We start from the raw sequence: 26,035 nt of genomic DNA on the forward strand, positions 1-26,035 counted from the left end.
CTTGTGAGCAGGGATGTCTTAACAGGATCTCTCATGGGTGAGCGAATTGCTAAATTGCTGGATTGGCTCTCCTTCCATTGCAGATACCATACCTACACAAAGCCCATGAGCTGCTTCTCTGAATGGTGATTGGGAATTGCCTACTATTCATGTGCTAATTACACTTGCAAAAATGTATATTGTATGGCATAATAAAGTGGAGCTCTTTTCATACTCTGAGTCTCCTGCCTCATTCATCTCACCTCTGAGATCAAAGGGCTCATATGCTTTGAGTTCTTAAGTCAGCCACAACACTTTTCTGTGAAATAGGAGGCCAGATTTTTTGCCTAAGGAGAGGAAAAAATGAATGAATGAAAAAAACTATCTATTAAACACTTATTATGTAAATAATTACTGAGCTAAGTAAATGCTGATGATCCAAATAAAAAGCAAACCAGTTCATGCTCTCAAAGCAGCTTACAAAGGAGAGGAGACAAGAGAATGGGAACTGTGGAAAGTGAGATAGTACATTAGAACAGAAGTAGAAGGATTGGTAAATAGCAGTAAAGATCTATCTAGATGAGATTATGAAACATGATATTTTATTTTTTATTTTAATTAGTACATTATTTTTCCAAGTACATGCAAAGATAGTTTTCAACATTCATCTTTGCAAAATCTTGTGTTTCAATTTTTTTTCCCTCTCTCCTCCTTTCCCTGCACCCAAGACAGCAAGCAATCTGATATAGATTAAGCATATGGAATTCATCTAAATACATTCCCATATTCATCATGCTGCACACACACACACACACACACACACACACACACACACACACACCAGATTAAAAAGGGGGGAAAAGCACGAGAAAGGAGAAAAAAACCTAAGAAAACGAACAACAATAATAACAAAAAAAGATGACTTTTTTTTTTCACATGTGGGCCCTTTTTACTGTTTTATGATCTCTTTGGGATACAGATTCAGTAATGACATTGCTGGATTAAAGGGCATGAACAGTTTTATAACCATTTGAGCATAGTGCCAGATTGCTCTCCAGAATGGTTCTCCAGTTCCTCTTAATGGTAAGGAGTCAGTTTTTTGATCTCTAGTTATAACAATGGGTTAACTAGTACAAGTGGACTTATGAGTAGTGGCACCTCTGAGAAATTTGATGTGGAGATATACAAATCTTGTTTTCCTTCAAAGTCAATAATAGATTTTCTTTCCACTGATCTTTGATGAATTGGGCAGAAAGTTGGACTTGCCTCAAATCAACTGCAGAAAAGATTTTTCCTATATGTGTATTTGATGCTTTAGATTTCCTTCTAGAGTGAGAAGTTAGGATTTCAAGGGAGAGAATGTAAAGGATCAAGAAAGATCAACCATAGAGAATATATAAAAAGTAAAATGAAGACGGCCAAAGATAGTCTTAGGGAATCTTTTTCTGAATCCATCCTCCCTTAGGGATTGGAATATTCATATTGATTACCTTTTCAGCAACACCACCACATAATTCCTAAAATTCATTAACTCCAATGACTTTCAGTTCAATTTGGTTACCATGTTCACATAAGTCACTTTCTCCTGGGTTGGATACTAGGGCTATGAGTCTAGGGGTTTTCTGAATTGGGAAATTTTTTAGGACATTTGTTTGTAAGTTTCTCAAAACTCACAATTAACCAATTGACATCAATTAACTTTTTAAAAAGTGTATTTATTGAGAAAGTATAACAAAAATAGAAGTTAAAAAGCATGTTCTGGTACTAGAAGACACTGGGGAATGTGGGCTTATACTTAAGATAGTGATTACAAAACATCTTCTACTTCCTGGCCCTATAAACTCTTTTCCCCTTTTCTGAGTACCTATCAAGTTCACTTTTAAATTAAATTGGCATAGTCAATGGGTAAATCATTCCTTTGCTCAGTTATTAGTTATTAGATTGATTCATTGCCAGGTTGGATCAAGCAGGCACATCTTCAAGGAATGGAATCCCACATAACTCCTCAACAGGCACAGCTACTTCTGATGCTGGATCTAGGATTTCAATTATTGGAATAGTCTTGATTAATTTTGATCAGTCTTCTAGTAACCACTTGGTTACTCCCATCTCAATACATTCATTTACCTATGAATAGGAAAGGATAAATATAAAACAGACAAAAGAAACAAGCTAGGTTTCATTCATAGATATTTAACAATTGGTAAGGTAAGATTGAGGGGCAGAGGTAGAACAGTCTGTCTCTAATCTGCCCAGTGGCACTTAGCAAACCTCCTTACCAGGAAGTTACCAGAGAAGATAGTGAGAAACATCTCTCCAGGTTTTTGTATGTATGCTTAATTCTAGCACAGCAACCAATTAAAGGGCTTAATCACTATGTAGTATGTGAATAGGGAATAGTCAAAAGATATCCATAGTCTGAAGTAGTAGACCTCTAATGAGCCTGCCCAGAAATAGAATCCATATGAAAAATCCATATGAAAGCTTTGAATTTCATATGGATTCAAATCAGGCAAAATATATAGTATATGTTGTAAGGATTTAGGGTTCTATACATTTGTAATGCACTTTCATAATCTGTGCATCATAGTTATTGATTTTGTTAAGTACTATATTTTATCTATACTTTTTATCTTATACATTTGGCATAATATTCTAAACACAGATATTTAATATGTCTTAAATTTTTTGTCATTCTGAACTTGATACATAATTAGAATAAGCTATCAAACAAAAGGTTTATTTATCTCCTTCTGAATCCTTTATTGTTCCTTGTTATGCATTTTTAAGTGTTACATTGACCTCTATTCCTTTTAAAAAAAATTTTGGCATCGATATTGGTAAGTCTCCTCTCCCTTCCAAATCTCCTTCCTCCCTTTAAGAACAAAAACAACAACAAAAAGAAACAACCACTATAACAAATAAGTATAATCAAGAAGAATAAATCCAATCAAATCTTGACAATGCCTGAAAATGTGTATCTTAACTGACCTTGACTCCCAGACTTCTCTGTCAGACTTGAGTAACATGCTTCATTATCAATCCTCTGGAGTTGTGGATGGTCATTATGTTGATTGGAGTTCTTATGTCTTTCAAAGTTATAATTTTGTAGTATTATATATTGTTTTCCTGATTCTGTTGACTTTACTCTGTAACAGTTCACATCTTCCCAGGTTTCTCTGAATCCATTTTTTCATTATTTCTTATATTATAATAATATTCCATTTCACTCACATACTATTACTCAGTCATTATCTGATAAGTATCCCTTCTTTTCCAATTCTTACTTACAATAAAGTGCTGCTGCACATTTTTTTTGTTTCTATGGATTCTTCTCTTCTTTGATATCTTTAGGTATATTCCTAATGATAGTCAAAGACTTAATAAAAAAATTTTTTAATAGTTCTTAATTCCTTTCTAGAATATCTAGACCAGTTCATAGTCCTATCAACAGTATTTTAGTGTGCCTGTACAGTCAGTTCATAATAAATATTCACTATTGTTCATTAAGAACACTGATTTAGGAATATGGGGACCTGGATTTAAATCCTATCTTTATCTTTAACTATCTGTATGGTCTCTGTGGGTCTTGATTGCCTTATCTGTGAAATGATGAGGTTGGATCCTCATATGTGAAATAGATTATATAGTCTTTAAGGTTCTTCCAGGCTTTAAATGTTGATCTCATGATAAGGAAAGTAACTACATGTAACATTGCACATCTATCAAAGCAAAGCATCAAATATAGTTAATTTATCCATTCAGTATTTTAATGATTTGTGGTGGTATATTTTTAAATGAAAAAACAAAACTAATGTGATAAAATCCTTGGATCAAGAGCTTTTATCATTTTTCTCAGTCTTTGGTGCTTGGAATATACCTGAACCATGAAGGCAATATGTCATAACTTAAGACATCTGATGAATAAAACCAGTCATTTCCATTACTTGGCTCAGGAGGGGAACCATACTTTAAGCTGTAATCTATGCCAATACAGTTTCTTTGATGATGACTAACATCATGGTCACTAAGATTCTTCTTTTTCCAGGAATTATTTTTAAAAAATTGAATGAAATTAGTTGAATTTATACGATATTGCTATATATACTATTATTGCACTGGAAAAAACCTGATCAGTAGAGACTTGATTATGGGAAAAGATCTTGTACCACAAGATTTGCTCCTTAGCCTGTGAAGGGATAATGATAGTAGTAGGAATGATCATAATTATCACAACAAGATGCTCATATAATGTTTAAAAGTTGACAAAACACTACCTTCACAACAATCCTATGAGGTCTATAGTGCAAGTATTATTATGCTCCTTTTACAAATGAGGAAATAAAATAACAAAAATGAAGTGATTTACTGATGGCCATATATAAAGATAGAGCCCAATTTCAGATCTCCTAACTTCAAGACTCTTTACATTCCTAGGACAAAATATTCTTGACTTCTCCTCCTCCTCCTTCTCTCCATGTACCCAGTCAGTTCTCTAGTCTTATTTTTCTCTCAGTAGTGTTTCTGACATGCATTTCCTTCTCTCTAATCACATAACAGCTGTCCTGATTTAGGTCTCATAACTTCTTGCTGGACTATGGCAGTAGCCACTTAATTTGTCTTTTTGCCTTGAGTCTTTGTTCACTTTAATCCACATAGCTGTCAAAAAGATTTTCCTACATTGCAGGTCTGGTAATGTCTATTTCCTAGTCAATAAACTCCAATCAATGACTCCCTATTACCTGAAAGGTCAAATATAAACCCTTCTGTTTTATATCTAAAGCTCTTAACAATCCTGTTCACTTTTTTATTTATTTACATTTGTTCACTGGATCAGCCATACTAATATATTGATATTTCTCTCATATACTTCATTGCTTCTCCCAAGGGAGAAATAAATTTTGTTCTTACCTCTGTTTATTGGGCCCCTTGATTTCCAAAGAGACTAAAGTTAGGCTCTACCTTTTACTTTAAATCTTTCTTGATCCCCTTAGCTTTGAGTGCCCAGAACTTCAAAACTACTTTGTGTTAACGTTGCACATATTCTGTTATAGAACTTCTATAGATTTGTTTTATTTCTTCATCTGCTAGAATCTTAGTTTGTTTAGATCAGGAATTGTTTTACTTTTGTCTTTGTATATTAAGAGTTTAACAGAATACTTAGTATACAGTAGGATCTTAATTGTTGATGGGTTGATGGAAAATAACATGGCCCCAGGTTCATAGAAACCCTACTTAGAATAATAGGAATAAAATAGACTAATGTTATGGAAGCAATGCCCCAAAGTGGAAAAGACTGGTAATCAATAAATATAAATTTAAATTCTAGTTGTGTCACTTCCTAATCATATGTCTTTAAACAAGTCTCTACTGATTTAAATCTCAGTTTCCTTATCTATAAAATGGAGGTAACAATACTAGTATGCCCTGGAGTATTTTGAGGTTCAGATGAAATGATTTATGTGAAAGTATTTTGTAATAGTAAAGCATTATATAAATATAAACTTATAATTTTTGTTGTGGAAATCATCTTAATATTTCTTGATGAAAGCACTGAAGGGGAATGGTATAACCAGATTAGAAAATGAAAGTGAGTCAGTATTTCTGAGCAGTTTTGGAATATTTTTAAATGAGCTGATAACATACAAGTAAAGCTCTAAGTCATGATGAAGATGTAATTAATGGAGCATTCAGTTATCTGCAAGGAAATAAAACATAAGCAAAATTTTTAATTATTTTTTTTTAAACCAAGAAGTTGTAATTTTACTTGTAGATCAACTTACATTAGTTCCTGAATCTTTTCTTCCAGTTTTTTGGCGTCGGCACCACTGAATTCAAATATCTGTTCACAAATTTTTTAAAAATGGAAAAAAAGTTCAATTTTTCATAATATGTAATGTAAAGTCTTTTTCAGGCTCTATTTGGTGTTACCAATTTCCTTCTAAATTGTATAATTGATTGATAGATCCCAATGATGTTCTCCTTTTCCTCACCATCTCACAAATTGAATTTTAATAACTGAAAATGATAAAAGATGATCTAGAATATAATGTTCAATTGAAAGCTGTTTAAAGAATATTTATCTCTTCTCATTTTTCCTGTATTTGAGTAATTTCCCATAATGCTTCTCTAATCTAATAAGAACTATGTACAAAGAATTTGGAAATAAATGAACTCTAATTGAATAAAATTTTTTAAAATGCCTACAGTGTGCTAGGTACTATGCTATTCTGAGGGATATAAAAATGAAATATGCCCTACTTTCAAGGAACTTACCTTCTATTTAATGTGGGACAATGTAGACCTAGGAGAACCACCTGTATAAGCAAATATGAGGTAATGATAGGAAGTGTTTCCCATAGGAGAAGGCATTTTCTCTGAGTCTTAGAAAAGTAAGGAAGAGTTCTAGATTTGGAATCATGAGATTTGGATTTTAATCCTACTAAATTTTAGTTTATTGCTTATGTAAATCACTTTATCTACCTGGGACTCAGTTTCTTCATATATTAATGAAAGGGTTGGATCAGATCACCTTTGAGGTTCCTTCCAGCTCTAAATCTATGATCATAGAATTCTCAGAGGTTGAAGTGAAGAGGAAATACATTCCAGGTGGAAAGGAAAATTAGAAGACCATTTTAAATAGAATGCAGGCAAAAATGCTGAAGGAAAGGCCCCTAACTCAATAGCATTGGTCAATGAAGAACCTTGTCAGGATATATGAGAAGAAGAAGAGGAGGAAGAGCAGCAGCAGCAGCAGCAGAAATAATAAAAACATTTTTAAAAATAACATTAATAGCAACCCAGCATCTATATAAGATTTGTAAAGAGCATTAAAATATGACCTCATTTTATGTATAACCCTGAGAATTGAGAGTTTTTATTCCTAATTTACATATAACAAAACAAACTGATACAGGTTAAATGACTTGCCCAGGGTTACACAAAGTATCTGTAGCTGAAATAAAACTCAGGCCTTTCTGACTCCAAGTTCAGCACTCTATCCAATCACCATACTATTGAGCTGCCTCATCAGAGGTAGAGGGATTCCTAGGAGAAGGAATAGGTTTGATTGACTTTTATCATTTAAAAAATTCTCTATTTAATTAAGGGTTTCTTCAGTTGATAAGTGATCAAGGGATATGAACAGACAATTTTTAGATGAAGAAATTGAAACCATTTCTAGTCATGTGAAAAAGTGCTCTAAATCATTACTGATCAGAGAAATGCAAATTAAGACAACTCTGAGATACCACTTACACACCTCTCAGATTGGCTAAGATGATAGGAAAGATAATGATGAATGTTGAAGGGGATGTGGGAAAACTGGGACACTAATACATTATTGGTGGAGTTGTGAAGTGATCCAACCATTATAGAGAGCAATTTGGAACTATGCCTAAAAGGCTATCAAAATGTGCAAAATGTATATATTTACTATTACATATCCTTTGATCCAGCAGTATCATTATTGAGTCTGTATCCCAAAGAGGCAATAAAGGAGAGAAAGGGACCCACAAGTGCAAAAATGTTTGTGGTAGCCCTTTTTGTAGTGGCAAGAAACTGGAAACTGAGTGAATGCCCATCAGTTGGAGAATAACTTATGGTATATGCTGAATAACTTATGGTATATGAATGTTATGGAATATTATTGTTCTGAAAGAAACAATAAGCAAGATGATTTCAGAGAGGCCTGGAGACATGAACTAATGCTAAATGAAATGAGCAGAACCAAGAAAACATTGTACATGGCAAGAATAAGATGATCAATTCTGATGGACATGACTCTTCAATAATGAGATGATTCAGGCCAATTCCAATAGTCTTAAGATGAAGAGGGAGGACTGTGGGAATTAAGTGTATATCATAACATAGCATTTTCCCTCTTTTTGTTGTCTGCTTGCATTTTATTTTCCTTTTCATTTCTGATTTTTCTTGGGCAGCAAGATTGTTGTATAAATATGTATATTGGATTTAGCATATATTTTAACATATATAGAATTACTTGCTATCTAGGGGAAGGGGTGAGGAAAAGGGGGAATATTTGAAACACAAGGTTTTGCAAAGGTTAATGTTGAAAAATTATCCATGCATATGTTTAGAAAATAAAAAGCTTTAATAAAAAAATTCTCCCTTTAAAAAATTGTTTGTGTTTAAGTAAAAAGTAAAAAAGTTAAAGTAAAAATGCTATATCTTGGATACATATCATTCAAGAGCAGCCACTGAGCCCATAACCATCAAGAATCTATTGCCTCCCCCCTTTTTTGTTCCTCTTCAAAACTTAAAAGTATTTTGTAGGACTAGTAAGATAACTTTCTCCCTCATTGTTAGGAAGTTACTAGAAATGTTTCATGGAAAACAAAGAAACAAAATGTTCCTGACTGAACTTCTGTATCATTTCTCTTCTAACCCTGGATTTTGTGAGCACCATGGAGATTTTATCTACCTCTCTTAAGTCTACTCCATAGACCTATAATGGTTAGTTGTCTTTTCATGGTGTTTTAAGTTGTGAGGAAAGACTCTGGTTTCCTTGCTCCAGCCTCAGGATCTTCTGGACCACAAGTCAAATCAAGTTATGAAGCATTCATTAAGTGCTTATCAGGTGTCAGGAACTGTGGTAAGTGTTGAAGAAAGACTAAAAGCAATCATATTCCATTATGTTCATATACCATAACTTATTTTCTCAAGAAGCTCACAGTCATTAGACTGAGACAATTTATAAATAATTAGGTACAAACAAGATATATACAGGATGAATTAGAAAAAAAAATTAAAATGAAGACATTAAGATTAAAGATGTCTAGGAAAAGTTTCTTGGAGAAGGTGGAGTTTTAGATGAGACTTGAAGAAGTCAGGGAAGCCTGGAGACGGTGCTAAGAAAGGTGAGAGTTCTGCACATGGATAAATACAGTCAAAAAATGGAGCATTTTGTGTGAGAACACCAAACAGGTCAGTCAGTATTGATAGAGCATGAAATATGGGAAGGGATATAAGATGGAAGAAGACTAGAATGGTAGAACATTAATTTAAAATTCAGTAAAATTCAAATTTAAAGTCACTTAAAATCAAATATAGGATTATATATTTGATTCTGGAAGTGATATAGTTGCTGTAGTTTTATTGAAGTAGGTTGTGGGGAGAAGAGAAAAGGTGACATGGTCAGTTCTGCATTTTAGTATCATCGATTTGATGGCTAAGAGGAGGATGGACTAAATGGAGAAAGATTTAAGGCAGGGAGAATAACTAGGTTATTGCAGGAATACAGGTCTCAGGGACTGAGAGCCTGAACCAGGGTATACAAGCCATTCTATAAAATCAGAAATAATGTAACTTGGCAATTTGATTGGATATTTTGAGCAGGGTGATGAAGACGAGAGAGAGAAAAAGACAGAGACAGAAGGAGAGACAAAGACAGGAAAGACAGAAAGAGGGAGAGACAGAAAGAGGGAGAAAGAAAGGGATACATATATATATACATACATACATATATATATAGAGAGAGAGAAGAGTTGAGAATGACACCCAGGTTACTTGGTATGTAGGTAATACCTGCTCAGTAGTAAAGAAATTCATAAGAGGAGAGTATTTTTTTTTAAAGTATTTTATTTTTCCAAATACATGCAAAGATGGTTTTCAACATTCAGTTTTGCAAAACCTCGTGTTCCAAATTTTTCTCCCTCTCCATCCTCCTTCCCCAAGACAGCAAGCAATCCGATATAGATTAAATATGTATAATTCTTCTAAACATATTTCCATATTCATCATGCTGTGCAAGAAAAATAAGATCAAAGGGGAAAAAAACACAAGGAAAAAAAAAAGCAAACAAACAACACAAATGAAAATACTATGCTTTGATCCACATTCAGTCTTCATAGTTTTCTCTCTAGATGTAGATGGCACTTTCTGTCACACCATTGTAATTACCTTGAATCACCTCATTGTTAAAAAAGAGCCAAGTCTATTACAGTTAATCCTAACATAATTTTGTTGTTGCTGTGTACAGTGTTCTATTGGTTTTACTCACTTCATTTAGCATCAGTTTATGTAAGTCTTTCTCAGCTTTTCTGAAATCAGCCTACTCAACATTTCTTACAGAACAATCATATTCCATTATGTTCATATACCATAACTTATTCATCATTCCCAACTGACAGGTTATCTACTCAATTTCCAATTCCTTGTCACTATAAAAAAGAGCTATTACAAAGTTTTTGCACATGTGGGTTCTTTTCCCTTTTTTATGATCTCTTTGGAATACAGAGTCAGAAATGATACTGCTAGATCAAAGGGTATGCAGAATTTGATAGCCCTTTGGGCATTGTTCTTAATTATTCTTCAGAATGGCTGGATCAGCTCACAACTCCAGCAACATTGCACCACTTTTCCCACATCCCCTCCAAAATTTAGCCAATCTGAGAAGTGTGACATGGCATCTCAGAGACATCTTAATTTGTATTTCTCTAATCAACAGTGATTTAGAGCATTTTTTTATATGACTAGAAATGGTTTTAATTTGTCTGAAAATTTGTCTGCTCATATCCTTTAATCAATTGGGGAATGTCTTGAATTCTTATAAATTTAAATGAATTCTCTGTGTATTTTAGAAATGAGATCTTTATCAGAAATACTGGCTATAAAATTTTTTTTCAGCTTTCTACTTGCCTTCTAAGTTTGGTTTTGTTTATGCCACACCTTTTTAATTCAATGTAATCAAAATTTTCCATTTTGCATTTTAAAATGTATAAAAGTTCTTCTTTGACCATAAATTTCGTTCTTCTTCATAGGCTAATATTTTATATAGTATTGGAATTAATTGTTTTTTAAATGTTTGGTAGAATTCACACATAAATCCATCTAACCCTAAAGATTTTTTCTTAGGGAGGTCATTAATAGCTAATTCAATTTCTTTTTTATAAAATGGAACTATTCAAGCATTTTGTTTCCTCATCTATTAATCTGAGCAATCTATATTTTTGTAAGTATTCATCCATTTCACTTAGGTAATCAGATTTATTGGTGCACAATTAGGCAAAATAGCTCCAAATTAGCTTTAATTTCTTCTTCACTGGTAACAAGTTCATCCTTTTCATTTTTGATACCAGTAATTTGATTTTATTTTTTCTTTTTCTAACAAATTAACCAAATTTTTATCTATTTTTTTCATAAAAGCAACTAAGTTTTTTAATTAGTTCAATAATTTTTTTACTTTCAGTTTTATTAATCTCTCCTTTTATTTTCAGTTTTTCTGATTTGATATTTCATTGGAGAGGGTTATTTTGTTGTTTTCCTAGCTTTTTAGTTTCATGCTCAATTCATTTATCTTCTCATTCTTATTTTATTCATGTAAGCATTGAGAGATATAAAAGTTCCCCTAAGAACTGCTTTGTCTGCATCCCTTAAGTTTTGGTATGTTGTTTCATTATTGTCATTCTCTTGGATGAAATTATTGTTTCTATGATTTGTTGTTTGACTCACTCATTCTTTAGGATTTAATTATTTAGTTTCTAATTAATTTTTTATCTATTTTCCCATGGCCTTTTATTACATGTAATTTTAATGCATCATGATCTGAAAGGGATGCATTTACTATTCCTGTCTTTCTGCATTTGATTGTGAGGTTTCTATGCCCTACTATGTGGTCAATTTTTGAGTCGATGCCATGTACTGCTGAGAAAAATGTATATTCCTTTCTATAGCCTTTCAATTTTCTCCAAAGGTCTATACTTTTCTAAAATTTTATTCACTTCCTTAATTTTTTTCTTGTTTATTTTACAGTTACATTTATCTAAGATCAAGGTTGCTGTTTATTTCTTCTTTCAACTCACTTCACTTCTCTAAAAATTTGAATATTACACCACTTCATGCATATATGTTTACTATTGATATTACTTCATTATCTATGGTATCCTTTATCAAGATGTAGTTTCCTTCCTTATCTCTTTTAATTTTTGCTTTTGGTTGATCAGAGATAAGCATCATTACTGCTGATTTTTTTTTTTTTTACTTCAGCTGAAGAAGAATAGATTTTACTTCAGATTCTTACTTTTATTCTGTATGTATCTCTCTGTTTTAAATGTGTTTCTTTTTTTATTAAAGCTTTTTATTTCTAAAATATATGCATGGATAATTTTTTCAATGTTGGCTCTTACAAAAACTTTGTGTTCCAAATTTTCCCCTCCTTCCCTCTTCCCCTCCCCTAGAGATAGTAAATAATCCAATATGTTAAACATGTTAAAATATATGTTAAATCTATATTTATACAATAATTTTGCTGCACAATAAAAATCATATCAAAAGGGAAAAATGAGAAAGAAAACAAAATGCAAGCAAACAACAACAAAAAGAGTGAAAATGCTATGTTGTAATCCATACTCAGTTCCAACAGTCCTCTCTCTGGGTGTAGATGGCTCTCTTCAGCACAAGATCATTGGACCTGGCTTCAATCATCTCATTGTTGCAAAGAGTCATGTTCATCAGAATTGATCATTGTATAATCTTCTTGTTGTGTACAATGATCTCCTGGTTCTGCTTATTTTTACTTAGCATCAGTTCATGTTAAGTCTCTTCAGGCCTTTCTAAAATCATCCTGCTGAACATGTCTTATAGAACAATAATATTCTTTAACATTAATTAATTATAATTAACATTATATTAACATCTACCATAATTATTGTTTTGTAAGAAATGACTAGCAGGATGAATACAGAGAGGCTTGGAGAGACTTACATGAACTGATGCTAAGTGAAATGAGCAGAACCAGGAGATCATTATATACCTCAATGACAATACTGTATGAGGATGTATTCTGATGGAAGTGGATTTCTTCGACAAAGAAAAGATCTAACTCAATTTCAATTGATCAATGATGGACAGAAACAGCTAGACCCAAAGAAAGAACACTGGGAAATGAATGTAAACTGTTTGCATTTTTGTTTTTCTTCCCGGGGCATTTTTACCTTCTGAATCCAATTCTTCCTGTGAAACAAGAGAATTGTTTGGTTCTACACACATATATTGTGTCTAGGATATTGTGTCTGTGACATATTTAACATGTATAGGACTGCTTGCCATCTGGGGGAGGGGGTGGAGGGAGGGAGGGGAAAAGTCGGAATAGAAGTGAGTGCATTAATGTTGTAAAAAATTACCCAGGCACTGTCAATAAAAAGTTATAATTATTTTAAAAAAAACCATTCATATACCATAACATAACTCTAACTGATGGGCATGCACTCAATTTCCAGTTTTATGCCACTACAAAAAGGATCACTGTAAATAGTTTTGCACAAATGAGTCCTTTTCCCTCCTTTAAGATCTCTTTGGGATATAGACCCAGCAGAAACACTGCATATCAAAGGATATGAACAGTTTGATAAGTTTTTGAGCATAGTTCCAAATTACTCTCTAGAATAACTGGATCCATTCACAATTCCACCAACAATGTATTAGTGTCCTGGTTTTCCTATATCCCCTCCAACATTCTTAATTTTCTTTAAATGTATTTCTTATAAACAACATATTGTAAGATTCTGTTTTTTAATCCCCTCTATTATCCACTTGCATTTTATGGGAGAGTTCATTCCATTCACATTCATAGGTAAGATTACTAACTTTGTACTTCCCACCATCCTATTTTTCCCAGGTTATATTTTTCTCTCTCCTTTTACCCTTTCTCTTCTTATCAGTGTTTTGCTTCTGATCCCCAATCCCCTTAATCTGTTCTCCTTTTTTTTCAGCCCCCCTTCTAATCCCTTTAGCCTCCCTCTTTCTTTCTCTTTCCCCTCCTACTATCCTTTAGGGTGAGAAAAATTTCTATACCAAACTAAGTATGCATATAATTACTTCTTTGAGCAAAATCTGATGAAATTAAGGTTCAAACAATGCTCATCCCTCTTTCCCTCAAATGTAATAGATCTTCATGTGTCATTATTTACCCTGTTTGCCTCTCCTTTTCTCTTCTCTCAGTACACTCTTTTCCACCCTTAATTTCATTTTTATATTGTTGGAATACACGGGGCCTTGGAGGAGAAAGGGGTTCCTTTTTTCTTCCTCTTCCTCTTACAGTGGCTGCTGGAGATCAAATCCAGACCTGTAGAATGGATCTCCCTCCTGTGAGAGATGATACAATGAGACTGAGAGGCAGTTGCTGTTCTCTGACATCTCTGACTGAGAGGCTATTGCATTGTCTGACCTCTCTCCTGTCACTCTGGGACTGACTTTCTGCTCCTTCTTCCCGATCTTGGACACTCCCTTCTTTCCAGCCCGGCCCTTCTTTTTGGGACAGGCTTCTACTTCACTCCTGCTTTCACTCTTCTTCAACACTTCCTTTACTCCCTTCTTTCTTACAAAGGCCCTGAACTCCTCTTCTTCACTTGAGACTGAGGTGCTGCTTGGACTGAGGGATCGCTTCACCTGCTCCTGCTGCCCAGATACCAGCTCTTCTTCCTCCTTCTCCTCCACTCTTCCACATCTACATCTTCATCAGCTCTTCCTCTACCAGCTGCTTCAGCTTCCTCTTGTTCTTGGGTTCCAGGTGGTCCAACCCCTCACAAAACAAAGAGAACTCTCCCCAGGGCTCCAGCTGGCTTCTCTGGGATCAGTCACATTACTGCACTGGACACCTCAAGGCCTCCACTCCAGATTCAGGGATCTGAGCCCAATTCTCTTTCGATCAGCCGAGGGCAACAGAGGCCATTGCCCATCCCTTTGGAATGGCACTCACCTATTTCTCAGGAACGACTAACCCATGTTCAACTGCTGTTCACATGGAACCCTTCTCCACTTCAGCCTTCTCATTTGAATATTTGCTACTCCCACCAAGATATGCACCCACGGGTGGCTCCAGACGGCTTACACCCTAGGCTTTCAGGATTACTGTAGTCCTCCTACTCGTCGTGGCCTAGTCCCTTAGGAGTGAGTATGTGCCTTCCTCCCACACATGGAATCCATTCTCGGGAAAACAACACATTTCTGTTCCTGCTTTATGCCTATTTCCAGCAATGGCTGGGTATAGGCCCTGATGCTCCAGTGCCATCTATTTTCAGGGCTAGTTGATTCAGCAGGTGAGTTATTACATACTCCTTAGCGGATTCCAACTTCCTTGGCCACCATCCTGCTGTCTATATCAACCAACATCTGACAGTGATTGCTGGAGATCCAACCAGACCTGCAGAATGGGTCTCCTCTTGAGAGAGGATGATACAAGGAAACTGAGAAGCAGTTGCTGTTCTCTGACCTTTCTGACTGAGAGGCCATTGAATTATCTGACCTCTCTCCTCTTCCCTTTGCCTCCAATTTATTTCATTCCCAATCTGCAACACTTGTGTCAGCAAAGGCTGCCTTGCAACTCCTTCAGTTGATCCATAGCTGTGGAGATTTGACCTTAGAGAATTGACCTGCCCCTTAACATTATATCATCACCCTAAAGTCAATTTATACTTACACACGCTATACTTTTCTAACTTCCCTGACAAAACTAACTTTTAAAAAGTAGATTTTTTTCCTTCCATTTACCTTTTTATGCTTATTTTAAATCTCATATTTGAAGATCAGATTTTCTGTTCAGCTCTGGGTTTTTCATTAGAAATGATTGAAAAACTCCCTATTTCATTGAATGTCCATATTTTCCCCTAAAAGATAATGCTTAATTTTGCTGAGTAGATGATTCTTGGTTGTGGTCCAAGTTCCTCTGCTCTCTGGAATATCATATCCCAAGCCCTCCAATCCTTTAATGTGAAAGCTGCTAGGTTCTGGATAATTTTGATTGTGACTTCTTGATATTTGAATTGTTTCTTTCTGGATGCTTGCAGAATTTTCTCTTTGATCTGATAATTCTGGAATCTAACCACAATATTCCTTGGAGTTTTCATTTTGGGAACTCTTTCAGGAGGTGATTGATAGATTCTTTCAATGACTATTTTATCCTCTGATTCTAGATTAACAAGACAATGTTCCTTCATGATTTCTTGAAAGATGTTGTCCAGGCTATTTTTTAAAATCATGGCTCTCAAGTAGTCCAATTATTCTTAGATTGACTCTCCTGGATCTGTTTTCCAGGTAAATTGCTTTTCCAATGAGATATTTTATATTTTATTTTCTTTTTTTCATTTTTTGGCTTTGTTTGACTGACTCTTGATGTCTCATTGAGTCATTCACTTTCATTTGTCCAATGCTAATTATTAGTGAATTATTTTCTTCAATTAGTTTTTTTGCTTTTTTTCCATTTGACTAATTATACTTTCTTTTTTATTATTATTATAGCTTTTTATTTACAAGTCATATGCATGAGTAATTTTACAGCATTGACAATTGCCAAACCTTTTGTTTCAATTTTTTCCCTCCTCCCCCCCATGCCTTCTCCCAGATGACAGGTTGACCAATACATGTTAAATATGTTAAAGTATAAATTAAATACAATATAAGTATACCTGTCCAAATAGTTATTTTGCTGTACAAAAAGAATCAGACTTTAAAATAGTGTACTATTAGCCTGTGAAAAAAATCAAAAATGCAGGCAGACAAAAATATAGGGATTGGGAATTCTATATAATGGTTCGTAGTCATCTCCCAGAGTTCTTTTGCTGGGTGTAGCTGGTTCAATTCATTACTGCTCTATTGGAACTAATTTGGTTCATCTCATTGTTGAAGAGGGTCATGTCCATTAGAATTGATCATCATCTAGTATTGTTGTTGAAGTATATAATGATCTCCTGGTCCTGCTCATTTCACTCAGCATCAGTTCATCTAAGTCTCTCCAGGCCTTTCTGAAATCATCCTGCTGGTCATTTCTTACCAAACAATAATATTCATATACCACAATTTATTCAGCCATTCTCCAATTGATGGGCATCCATGGCCAATTATACTTTCAAAGGAGTTGTTTTGTTCAGTGGATTTTTTTTTTCCATTTCACCAATTCTATTTTTTAAGGAATTGTTTTCTTTTTTCCATTTCATCAATTTTATTTTTTAAAGAGTTGTTTTCTTCAGTCAATTTCTATGCTTCTTTTTCCAAACTGTTGGCTTTCACTCCATCCCCACCAAACTTTCATAATTTTCCTATATAATATAGCTCTCATTTCTTTTCCCCATTTTTCTTTTATCTTTCTTTTAGGATCACTTTTGAACTCTTTCAAGAGATGCTTTTGAGCTAAAGACTAGTTCATATCCCCCTATGTGACTTCACCTGAAAGTATTTTGCTTTTTCTGTCCTCTTCTGGGTTTGTGTTCTGATTTTCCCTTTTTCTATAGTAGCTTTTTGTTGGTCAGAGCTCTTTTTGCTTTTTTGCTCATTTTTAAAAGTTGAGCTTTGCTCCTAGGACACAGGGGAGATTGTCCCAAGCTTCTTTTACAGAGGGACAGGGGCTTCTCACTGACTGCACTAGGGCTGGTTGTGTTACAGGCTTTCCCTTTGCCCTGGGTGAGCTTGGCCAAATCCTGCCTATTATGCTAAGGTTCCGGGGCTCACAATTTGCCTTCTATGTTTGCCTTGGAGTTCTCACAGCTGGCCTTCTGACTTTGAGCCTTTTTAATCAAGACAGAATAGCCAATGCTGCTGTATTTTGGCTAAGAGCTTTCAGTTAGATTCCCCATTTCCCTGTGCTAGGCCTCTCCACTCTGTGTCTGTGCTGGGCTATGTTTCTCCCCTGACCAATTAAGACAGAGCTTTCCTGAAGTCCTTCCAAGATATCTTAAGCTGGAAAATTATTGCACTCTGAATATTTGTGGTTTCTGTCAATCCAAAATCTGTTCAGATGCTTGATCTAGTGTTAATTCTGAGGGAATCTTGAGATAGCTTAGGCAATGTCCTGCCTACTCTCTGCCATCTTGGCTCCACCCTCAGGGAAGTATTTCAGGTAAAAGAAAATGAGTTGTTTTAATGTGTTTAAGATATCTATATATCTATATCTATCAATATATCTATCTATCTATCTATCTATCTACATATAGATGTAGGACATCCAGCTTAAGATGTCAAATAGACACTTGGGAATTTCACACTGAGGTTTGGGAGAGAAGTTAGAGTTCAACAGGTACATTTGAAAGCAATAAACATAGAGATAATTAAATCAATGGATCTTGATGAAATCACTAAATAAAATAGTTGAGGTAGAAGAGAAGAGGAGGAACAGAGCATTGAGGGACAGGCATAGTTAGTAGGCATAACCTAGATGAAGATCCAACAAAAGAAACTGTAAATAAGTGGTCAGGATAACCAGAAAGGAGCAAGGCCAAAGGTGATTGAAAGCTTCAAAAGCCACAGAAAGGTCAAGAAGGATGAGGATTGATAAAACACTATTAGCTTTGGCAATGTGAGATCATTGATAGCTTTGGAGGGAACTGTTTTGTTGAATGATGATCTAGTAAGCCAGAAGATGAACTTTATCCATTTGGGCCAAATGATGGGGTAGGGGAAAATTCAGATTAACCACTTAACTACCTTAGAAAAACAATATGATACAGTGGGAGGAAAAGAAAAAAAAAATGAGTGCTTTATTTGGAATCAGATTTGAGTTCAAATCTCAACTCTGTCCCTTAGGACTTGTGTATTATCTTGAGCTTGGATAAATTATGTGCTCTAAATCTTAGTTTCTCTGTTTATTCAATGCAGAGGTTAGATTACATCTCCTTTAAGTTCTTACCAACTCTAAATATATGATACTATGCATCTTAGGAAGCTGGATGGTATCTTGGATAAAGTGCTAGGTGGAGTCAGGAAGACCTAAGTTCAAATGTTGCCTCAGACACTAGCAGTTTCACCATAGGTAAATCATTTAGCCTCCGTCAGTTCCCTCATGTGTAAAATGGAGATCATAATAGTACCCAGCTCCCAGGACTGTTGTGAAGATTAAATGAAATATTTGTAAAGCATATTGCAAGCCTTAAAAGTTCCACAAACATACTTGTTTTTATTATATAAATATGTGTCTGTGAAAATACTGAATAATTAAGCATTATAGCCACCTTCTACAAAGACCAACTGCATGGGTAATATGGAGAGCTATTCTGGATACCTCATCTTCCACTCTCAGTTTCACTCTTTGAGCGTCTTGTAAGTCAGCCCCATAATTATAATGCCATCTTGATTGTATTTCACTTATTATTTTGACAATGAACTGCATTCTTGTTGCCCCAACCAGGAAACTGTTCTTGACAAATTGGACAATAGGCTTATAAAAAGCATTGCTATTGCACTCTCAGAAGATTAAAAAGATTACTAGATACTTTTGACCTAAATACAACCTCAAAAATAAATAAAAACTTATCACTTTTTGTGGGGTTATTTTGCCCAGCAATATGGAGGAGATGCTGGAACCAATAGTTTCTCATTTTTCCTAAATTCTGCTCATTAAGACTATCTTTGGGTTGTGAAGAGAGCTTCCCGGTTTTTTTTTTCCTACTTGGGCAAAAGATAAGAAGAAACTCATTACTAGCATGATGCACATGGGAAGAAGATGGGCATAGAGCTGGGTCTATTTTCCATTCCTCTTAATACTAAAATAACACAGAGATTGCAAGGAATCTCATGATTCTAGATTTAGAGTTGGAAGTGTTCTTAGAGACCATGAAATTCAAACCTCATATTTGCACATGAGAAGTCTCTGAGGCCCAGAGAATAAGGGATATGTCCACTACTACAGATTTCACAAAGTGTCTGAAGTAGGATTTAAACATCTCACTATAGAGATTTATAGACACCACACCACAAAGGCAGGGAGTATGAGGCTCTAAGTTGAAGGTAGAAACAGCCATATGGAGGACTTAGAACTGTTTCCTGATTTCTTTATGTTGCAAACCCCAGAAGTACTAATAATTTCACATGATTATTCTATAGTAGACAAAATTGCATGGCTAGCTTTGGAGTCAGAAAGACCTAAGTTTAGGTCAACTGTGACACATATTGAATATGTGACCTTAGGCAAGTCACTTAACTTCAGCCAAAGCTCTAAAACTATAAATGGGTAAGAATTGCTTATCTGTATTGGGAAAATTTTCCCAATACCAATGAAATTGCACATATGGATTCCATTACTGCACTACTACATTTTCAATTCACCATGGCATTATCTCCAGTCACTGATTCCTCATACCAATGGTTTGTGGAAGTATGCCTGGTCTGTGATACATCCCCATCTAATCCTTTCCTCTCTTCTTATTTATAATCAGGAAGATCCCCAAATCTAAATTGGCTTCTAGAAGCACCAAGTTATGAGAACACATGTGAGAACAGATATGGAGATTGGTAAGTGGATTACGAGAAGAGGAAAATTTTGAATAATTATGCTATCAAGTATCTGTGGCCTGTATTTTCCTAGGTTATTCCTAAATTCTCCCTTAGAACCCAAGTTCCCCATGCTACTATTTTATATCTCTTATGACATGTAGCACAGTGTCTTATACATAGCAGAGGCAGTCATTAAATGTTTGTTGGATGAATGAAGAGTTGTTCTCATAGTATGATACATAAAACAAATCTCTCTGTAAGAAGTACAAACACAAAACTACTTAAGTATTTAATGTGTAATTCTTCTCCTAGTCCTTCAAACCACTCTGGGTTGTGTACCCAGCTCTCTTCTCTTTTCTTGCTGTTTCATATTTAGAACTGGATTGGGCTTTCAAGGCCAGTAGACCTGTACCTCTTTTGCAGAAGAGGAAATTGTGGCTCAGAATAGTTGTGGCTTACTCAGGGTCATATGACTACTAGAACCCAGGTCTCCCAGATTCCAAGATTAGCACTCTCTCCATTGGTGTCACTTAGGTGTCATAATGCCATGCTTGCTGCCTTTAGAGATCTTCCTATCTGATGATCTTCCTCACTAATGACCTCCCTGTGGTTAATTCTAAAGTCTACATCTTTGACCCTAATGTCTTCTATAGTAAAGTACCACCAAGATGTACTGCTGACATTTCAAAATAAGTACATGTGAAACCAAACTTGTTATCTTCCCATGGCTTGTCCTCCTTTCATTTTCCCTCTTTATGGTGCTACCATACTAATTTCTGGTCATCAAATCCTACAGCCTCCTATTCCCTCACTTCCCTGACCTAATGAATTACCACCTGTAAATGTTTTTCCTCCAGATGTAGGATAATGAATATCTGGGCTTCTGAATATCAGAACTCTCTTTTCACCCACAGTGTCCTATTAAGATAAGGCTTTCATAATCTCTCACTTGGATTATTGTTGTAATTAGTCTCTCTGTACCCTGTTCTATTCCTTCCTAGTCTATCTTCGAGACAGAGGCCAAACTCTGCTTAAAAAACAAAACCAAAAAAACCCAAATGTTTCCTTATTGCTTGTGAGGACAAAGTAGCAGGCAGTATAAGGAAATCTTTTTGGGTAGATCTAGGCAGTGAACACTTAGGCAGTGGGAGCCTACCCAACTCAATATATTCACAAGATTGGTCTTGCAAAGAGGAGAATTGTATCCTGAAAAGTAAACATGACTAAAACTGTCCCTTTGCTATAGTAAACCAGGGTGTTTTGGCATAGTGCCCACTAAATCAGCTTCTACTATAACTACTGAAACTAGGCATCTTCTAATTTATATTTCCTCAGCAGGTACAATTATCACACTATTTCTTGATTTTCCATAATATCACTTAAGAGTGAAACTGTGAAATGATGTAGAAATTATGGAAGATATTCAAATTGATAAGAGAAGTATTTAATTCACCTGTTAGCAGTGAATCAATTTCAAATCAATTCAACAAATTGTTATTAACCATCAACTAAATACTAAAAAGCATAGCCTGGGGTATAGAGAGCTGGCATTGTTACCAAAAGAATTTACATTCAAATTTTGTCTCTAAAATCTATTGTTTGTATGGCCCTGGGCAGATCTCTTAACTTTTTTTGTCTCAATTTCCTCACTTATAAATAAGCTAGAAAAGGAAATAGTAGTATACAGTGGCATGGTATAAATTGCAGAAAATTTGAGAATCTTCATTGGTAGAAGGCATTTTTTAATAGGGAGCTCCCTATCTCTAATTCAGGTCCAGTCAAAAAACAAAAGCAAAACCTTCTCAGCAATATGCTAGATGGGTGATGACACTGAAGCAGGAAAGTAAGCATTCCCTTCCCTTGAGTTTACATCCTATTATAGGAAAGCAACTGGTAAGCAAATGTATAATCTATGCAAAGTGATTGGCAGGTTATATCAATAATGAGGAAGACCAGTAAAGTCCTCATAATCTGGAAGGATCATTTAAACTGGATTCTTAAAGGAAGTCTAGAGTTATAAGAAGCAAAGTTAAGGCAGGTGTTGGCATAGCCTGTTCAAAAAGCATGGAATTATTAGGAAATGGCGTAGGAGCAGCTAGGTAGCAAATGGATACCTTTGCTGTCCTGAACTTAGACTATCTTCCTTATTCCAAGTCCATCCTCAGACATTTACTAACTGTGTGACCCTGGGAAAGTCATTTAATCATGTTTGCCTCAGTTTCCTCACCTGTAAAATGAGCTGGCGAAGAAAATGGCAAATTACTCCAGCATCTTTGCCAAGAAAACCTCAAATGGGGTCATGAAGAGTTGAACATGACTGAACAAAAACAAAAGGAAATGGAATGTCATATATAGTGATCCACAGATTAGGCTGTCTGAACTGAAAGCAAGGACTAGTGTTTGGGACAAAAAGACCTACCCAAATTGACTACTACAGAGATCACTCATAGAAAACAGAATTATTTATTAGAATCTCGAGAAGCAAACCCCATCCTGGTCTGCGAGCAAAATTTCACAGCAGGATAGGGCCAGAACCTTGAAAATACTTATAGCTTTTATACATTTCAGACAAAGAACCTCCAAAATCCCACCCTCTATATGTTGTGATTGGTCACATAGGTCTACTGTTCCCCTAGTTGGTCAGTGGAATGTAGTAGACAAGATGATATACAGCTTCTTTAGCCACATAGTCCAGGCCTTATCTAAAATCACGTGACTCCAGAGAAGCCGAAACTGAGGCCTATAAGGCTTGATCTACTTTAGAATCTGTAAGTTCTTCACCTTTTCCCACACACTAGTTACAGAAAATAGACCAATGATTCTAATCCAATTTGTTTGACGGGAAAAACTTCATTCAGCGTTATATGGAAGTCCCAATTACATTAATGTTGGGTCCTTTCTATGGACAATGGAAAGTTCCAGGCTATGAATAGCAGGCACATAAATGTGTATTACCTACCAACCTTCCTCTGCTTATTACTGTGAATGTAGCTACCTAATCTCACATCATTCTGTTTCTGTTTATTATCTCTCTAGCATAGCTCCTTGACTATGGTAGCTGCTCAAGAGATATTTGATGATTTGGATTTTATTAGATTTGAATTTTGACTCACGTTCTCTGAATAACTATGTAATCTCTGTAAAACTTGTAAAAATCTCATAGCTCAATTAGCAAAGGAAGTAAACTCTAATATTACCTCTTTAAAGAACATCAGCATTTCCTCAACAATGACTTGCATGTGACAGTGACATTAAGGATATCATTGAGGATAAGAGTTGAGAATAAAACGGAGATGGACAGGTCATATGATGAAAGTGAGATAAAAATGTGGAAAATTTGAGAATTGCCCTGAAATCCTTGAAATATTAAAACCACCATAGGAATTAGAGCATTAATGTAGAAAGACAAGGTTAAAAAAATTGCATAGGATTAGAAGATTTGGTTGCGTTGTTGAATTCATGGTGGGAAGGGAGTGGAAACTGCTCAGGCCAAAAAAAGTACAAATCCACTGATGTGTTTGAAATGATTGGATAGGACAAGAAGAAGCAATGGTCCCTGCCCTCAAGGAGTTTATGAACTTCAAAATGAATGGTTCAATTAAAAAAGCATTTATTATTACTCTTCAGGAGCACTCTTCTCACTATGTTGCAAGGCACTGTGCTTGTGGATACCAATACAAAACACAAGACAGTCTTTACCCCTAGAAAAGCTGACATTTCAATAGGGAAAGACAATATAGAGAGGCAATCAGTGGTCAGAGAGGGGTGTCTTGACCTGGTAAGTCAAAAGATGGTAAGTAGAACTAATGAGTAATTACCTGTATTCTTTGCAGGAATGGTAGTGAAGATAAGATAAAAATATGTTAAGTTCTTTGGGGAGGGAGTATGAAGAGACATACTACAGAGGTTGAAAGGAAATAGGTAACCCATCTAGTCGGGAGAAATCAAGAAATGCTTCAGGAACAAGGTGACGTTTAGAATTAGGTTTAGAAATCTGGATAGATTTCTATAAACAGAAATTTTAGAAAGAAGAAACAACATGAGCAAAGGTGGAAGAGTATAGGGGACATTTGGAAAAGATTGAATAGTTTAGATTGGTTGAAATATAGACCTGAACATAGGTTAAAACATTTATGAAAATAGTGGAAAGATTTACTTGAGGCATTTTAGAACATTTTCAATGAAAGGTATAAATGTTTATTTATAAGGTATAAATTTATAATGCTTATTTATAAGGTATAAATCTCAATTGAATTGGGTAGGAAATAGATATCAATTTTTTTTATTATTAAAAAGTTGTCCTTTGTGATTCTTTTCAACAATGAGATGATTCAAATCAGTTCCAATAGTCTTGTGATGAAACGAGCCATCTATGCCCAGAGGGAGAAGGCTGTGGAGACTGATTATGGATCACAACATAGTATTTTCACTCATTGTGTTGTTATTGACTTGTGATGGGGGAGAACTCTGAAACTGTCCCCCTGACTTTTGGGGGGGTAGTCATGGGGGTGAGCTCTGAAACTCTCCTGACAGAGACCCATTCTTCAAGGCAGTTAAGTAGTTTCATTAGGACTATTAGCACAGCTTGGAAAGACTCACATGAACTGATGCTGAGTGAAATGAGCAGAACCAGGAGATCATTATATACTTCAACAATGATACTGTATGAGGATGTATTCTGATGGAAGTGGATATCTTAGACAAAGAGAAGATCTAATTCAGTTCCAATTGATCAGTGATGGACAGAAACATCTACACCCAGAGAAGGAAACCCTGAGAAATGAATGTAAACTATTTGCAATTTTGTTTTTCTTTCCAGGTTATTTTTACCTTCTGAATCCAATTCTTCCTGTGCAACAAGAAAACTGTTGGGTTCTGCACACATATATTATATCTAGGATATACTATAACATATTTAACATGTATAAGACTGTCTGCCATCTAGGGGAGAGGGTGGAGGGAGGAAAGGGAAATTCTGAACAGAAGTGAGTGCAAGGGATAATGTTGTAAAAAATTACCCATGCATATGTACTGTCAATAAAAAGTTATATTTAAAAAAAAAAAAAGGAAACCTCCCAGGGGAAAGGAGACTTCACAGTTGCTAGAGTGGAGATGTAGGGGGGCAGTAGAAGCTCCCTGGAGCCTTCAGGAGGGCAGAGGCCTCAAGACCTAGGCACTCTACAGGGGATGGGATAAAGGCTTCAGTGAACCTCCCCCCAAAGTTATCAAACTGTGCATACCCTTTGATCCAGCAGTGAGATCTTAAAGGAGGGAAAGGGACCCACAGGTACAAAAATGTTTATGGCAGCCCTCTTTGTGGTGGCAAGAAACTGGGAAATGAGTGGGTGCCCATCAACTGGAGAATGGGAGGGAAGAGAAAAATTGAAACAGAACTGAGGGCAAGGGATAATGTTGTAAAAAATTACCCATGTATATGTACTGTCAATAAAAAGTTATAATTAAAAAAAAAAAGACTATTAGCCCAGGACCATTCCCAGTAGCTCGAACTTAAGTGGTCTCATTCAACTGGAAATCTAGGTCTGGGGGCAATGACAACATTGAAGGAATCTCATTCAATGGAAGCCCTACCCCCTGACTGTCAATAAAACTACTATTTTGAACTCCATATCTTTGCAGAAGTCCAAAGTAGGATTATGCTTTGCCAAGGGATCTCTCCTCTTGGCACAGCTACCTGCCAGGATTCTTGCCCTCTGTGAAGATACCCTCTTTCCCTCTGTGAAGATACCCTCTTCTCAGTGATAACCTCTATTTCTCTGACAGGACCTTGCCACTGAGGAGTCTGTCCTCCTACCAAAGCTGGCTTCTCAGTGCCAACAAT

General features: G+C 35.5%; 1 protein-coding gene and 1 long non-coding RNA gene across 3 annotated transcripts in view; both read right to left on the reverse strand.

Moving 5' to 3' along the window:
- Nucleotides 1-1,673: 1,673 nt before the first annotated feature.
- Nucleotides 1,674-5,404, reverse strand: LOC127538816 (uncharacterized). Its single transcript, XR_007947763.1, has 2 exons — nucleotides 2,971-5,404; nucleotides 1,674-2,106 (listed from the first exon to the last, which is right to left on the reverse strand). It is a non-coding gene; the product is annotated as an uncharacterized LOC127538816 (long non-coding RNA).
- A 176-nt stretch (nucleotides 5,405-5,580) lies between these two features.
- The window catches only part of TXNDC8 (thioredoxin domain containing 8), a 58,822-nt gene continuing 38,367 nt past the window's right edge, over nucleotides 5,581-26,035 (reverse strand). For both annotated transcript variants that reach the window (XM_051962545.1, XM_051962538.1), the window contains 2 exons: nucleotides 5,763-5,821; nucleotides 5,581-5,677 (listed from right to left, as the gene is read on the reverse strand). In XM_051962545.1, the coding sequence (XP_051818505.1) occupies nucleotides 5,674-5,677; nucleotides 5,763-5,821 (63 nt within the window). In that variant the 3' untranslated portion in view covers nucleotides 5,581-5,673. The remainder of the gene's footprint in view (nucleotides 5,678-5,762; nucleotides 5,822-26,035) is intronic.

Source organism: Antechinus flavipes, chromosome 1, assembly GCF_016432865.1.
Source record: "Antechinus flavipes isolate AdamAnt ecotype Samford, QLD, Australia chromosome 1, AdamAnt_v2, whole genome shotgun sequence".
In the NCBI taxonomy this organism is placed as follows: Eukaryota; Metazoa; Chordata; class Mammalia; order Dasyuromorphia; family Dasyuridae; genus Antechinus; species Antechinus flavipes.